The sequence below is a fragment of the Camellia sinensis genome, chromosome 6, assembly GCF_055761805.1.
Source record: "Camellia sinensis isolate YWXY chromosome 6, ASM5576180v1, whole genome shotgun sequence".
Classification (NCBI taxonomy): domain Eukaryota; kingdom Viridiplantae; phylum Streptophyta; class Magnoliopsida; order Ericales; family Theaceae; genus Camellia; species Camellia sinensis.
The window spans coordinates 166,832,703-166,834,787 of record NC_138966.1 but is presented as its reverse complement, the minus strand read 5'-3'; the positions used below and the strand labels follow the sequence as shown (position 1 = coordinate 166,834,787).

At 35.7% G+C, this 2,085-nt stretch overlaps 1 protein-coding gene across 1 annotated transcript; it reads left to right on the top strand.

Moving 5' to 3' along the window:
• Positions 1-895: 895 nt before the first annotated feature.
• On the top strand, positions 896-1,330 carry LOC114314887 (S-protein homolog 5-like). Its single transcript, XM_028261414.2, has one exon. The coding sequence runs from the start codon at positions 896-898 to the stop codon at positions 1,328-1,330; it is 435 nt and encodes a 144-aa protein (XP_028117215.2).
• The last annotated feature ends 755 nt before the right edge of the window (positions 1,331-2,085 follow it).

Here is a 2,085-nt window from a genome sequence, read left to right as displayed (position 1 = left end):
TGCATTGGTGGGAGGGAGGAGAGTTTAAGAAAAAAGAAAAGGTGTTTTGGAGATCAATCCCTCTTGTAACTATGTGGTCTATATGGAAGTTAAGGAATGAATGTGTTTTCAACAAGGCTAGTGCTGATGTAGAGGTCTTAGTTGAGCTTATCAAAACTAGATTGGCCCTTTGGCTTAGTTCATCATCAAAGCATTGGCAATACCCAGTGAGTGATTTTATTTATAACCTATATCAGATTAGAAGGTGTCTAGGTAGGGGTTGATTGTTCTTTCTTGCCGTATTGTAGCTGTTTCTGGTATAATGCTGCTGTATGGTTGGGTGTTTCTACTTTGCAGCTACTGTTTCCATGGTTGTTTTGATGGCTGCTGATGCTTTGGTTGTAGGATGATCTGATTGTAGGATGGTTGTTTGGTAGCTTGGTTGCTGCTGCTGCTGCATAGGATGATCTGTGTGAGAGGTGCTGATGTTCTGCTCTGTTGCGGATGTTCTGTTGCATAAATGCTGGTTGAGGCTATGGTTTCTAGTTGAAGAGCTACTCATGGTTTTGGTCCTGGTGCTGTTTTTTGGCCATAAAGTGCTGGTGTTTGTTGGGGATGGAGTTGGCAGATTTGGAAGGCTGTGGTTGTTTGGTTTTTACCTCTGTTTTTATTTTTCTTTGTTTTTGGATTGGCTTCTCGCCAATCTGTGGGTCTAGTGCTAGCAGATGATTGTGCTTTCTCCTTAGTGCCAACCTAGTTGGGATTGTGGAGTGTTAGCTATGATGCTTTTGCACTTCCCTCCTTTATTGATGTACTTTGTTGCGTGTTTTGCTTATCTCATCAATAAAGTTTCCTTTTCTTTGCTGATAAAAAAAAAATAAAAAATATAATTCTTACATTACTAGAGAGATACAATATGAAGAAGTCATTCATTCCCTTGATCATCTTCACATTTCACTTGCTTTTGCTTTGCTCAACCACCATGGGTGGTGATGCTCTTTTTCCAACATATGAGGTTCATATCATCAACGATCTTCTAACCAACTCTCACTTCTTTTTGCTAGTTCGTTGCCAATCAAAAGACGATGATTTCGGAATGCATAAGCTTGAAAGTGGTGAAGAATTCTACTGGAGATTCAAACCCAACATTATAAAAACCACTCTCTTCTTCTGCCATTTTTATTGGGATACCAAAGATGCAATTTTTAATGTTTACGATAGGAAACTAGATGATGATTATTGCTACAAGTTTAATACATGTTACTGGAGTGTTAGAGATGATGGCTTTTATTTCAGCGGTGATAATACGGCTCAGGCAACATGGTCAAAATTCAACGATTGGACTCCTTAATTGTTATGTATGATGTAAGAGCTTATGCATTTGCCATCATCTTGTATTTGGATTATCAATAACTTATATGTAAATGTATGCAAGGTTTGAAAAATTGACTATTCAAGTCACACACAGTCATTCATAGTAGTAGAGAATGGTTTTGTGAGTGCCTTTTAAAGTTAAATTTCAACTTTGAATCTAGCCATTATATCCTATCTTAATGAATCTTATTTATCCTCTTGTGCTTTTAATAAGATTTTTAATAAGATTTTTAATAAGACTGTTAATATATGTAGAATTATTCAAAATTTAATGAAATAATTTTTCTTGAGCCTATTATGTGGCTTATGGTGTGTCGTAGCCCATCAGTACGTGTGGTATTGGGCCCAAAACATTGGCCTAGCATAGTACGCCTAGACTCGTTCATGTTAGGCCTAACTCTAAATGAGCCGCGTTGGTCCGACTCATTTAATTTACACCTCTACTTAGGACAACACAATACATTGTTAGGGAAAAAAGAAAGAAAAAGAAATGTGATTTATAGACATAAAATTCATATAAAAAACATATTTAGAATGATTTGTCAATCGCATTTATAAAATTATAATGATAATAATAGGTGTTTTGATTGAAAATGAAAAAACCACAAAGTATCAACTCATTTTGCCCATAATTTCTATATCAAAATTTTATTTGTATGTCAACCACTAAAAAGAAAGAAAAGACATACCATGCATTAAATGAGACTTGCCTAGCAACATCTTTATGGAATA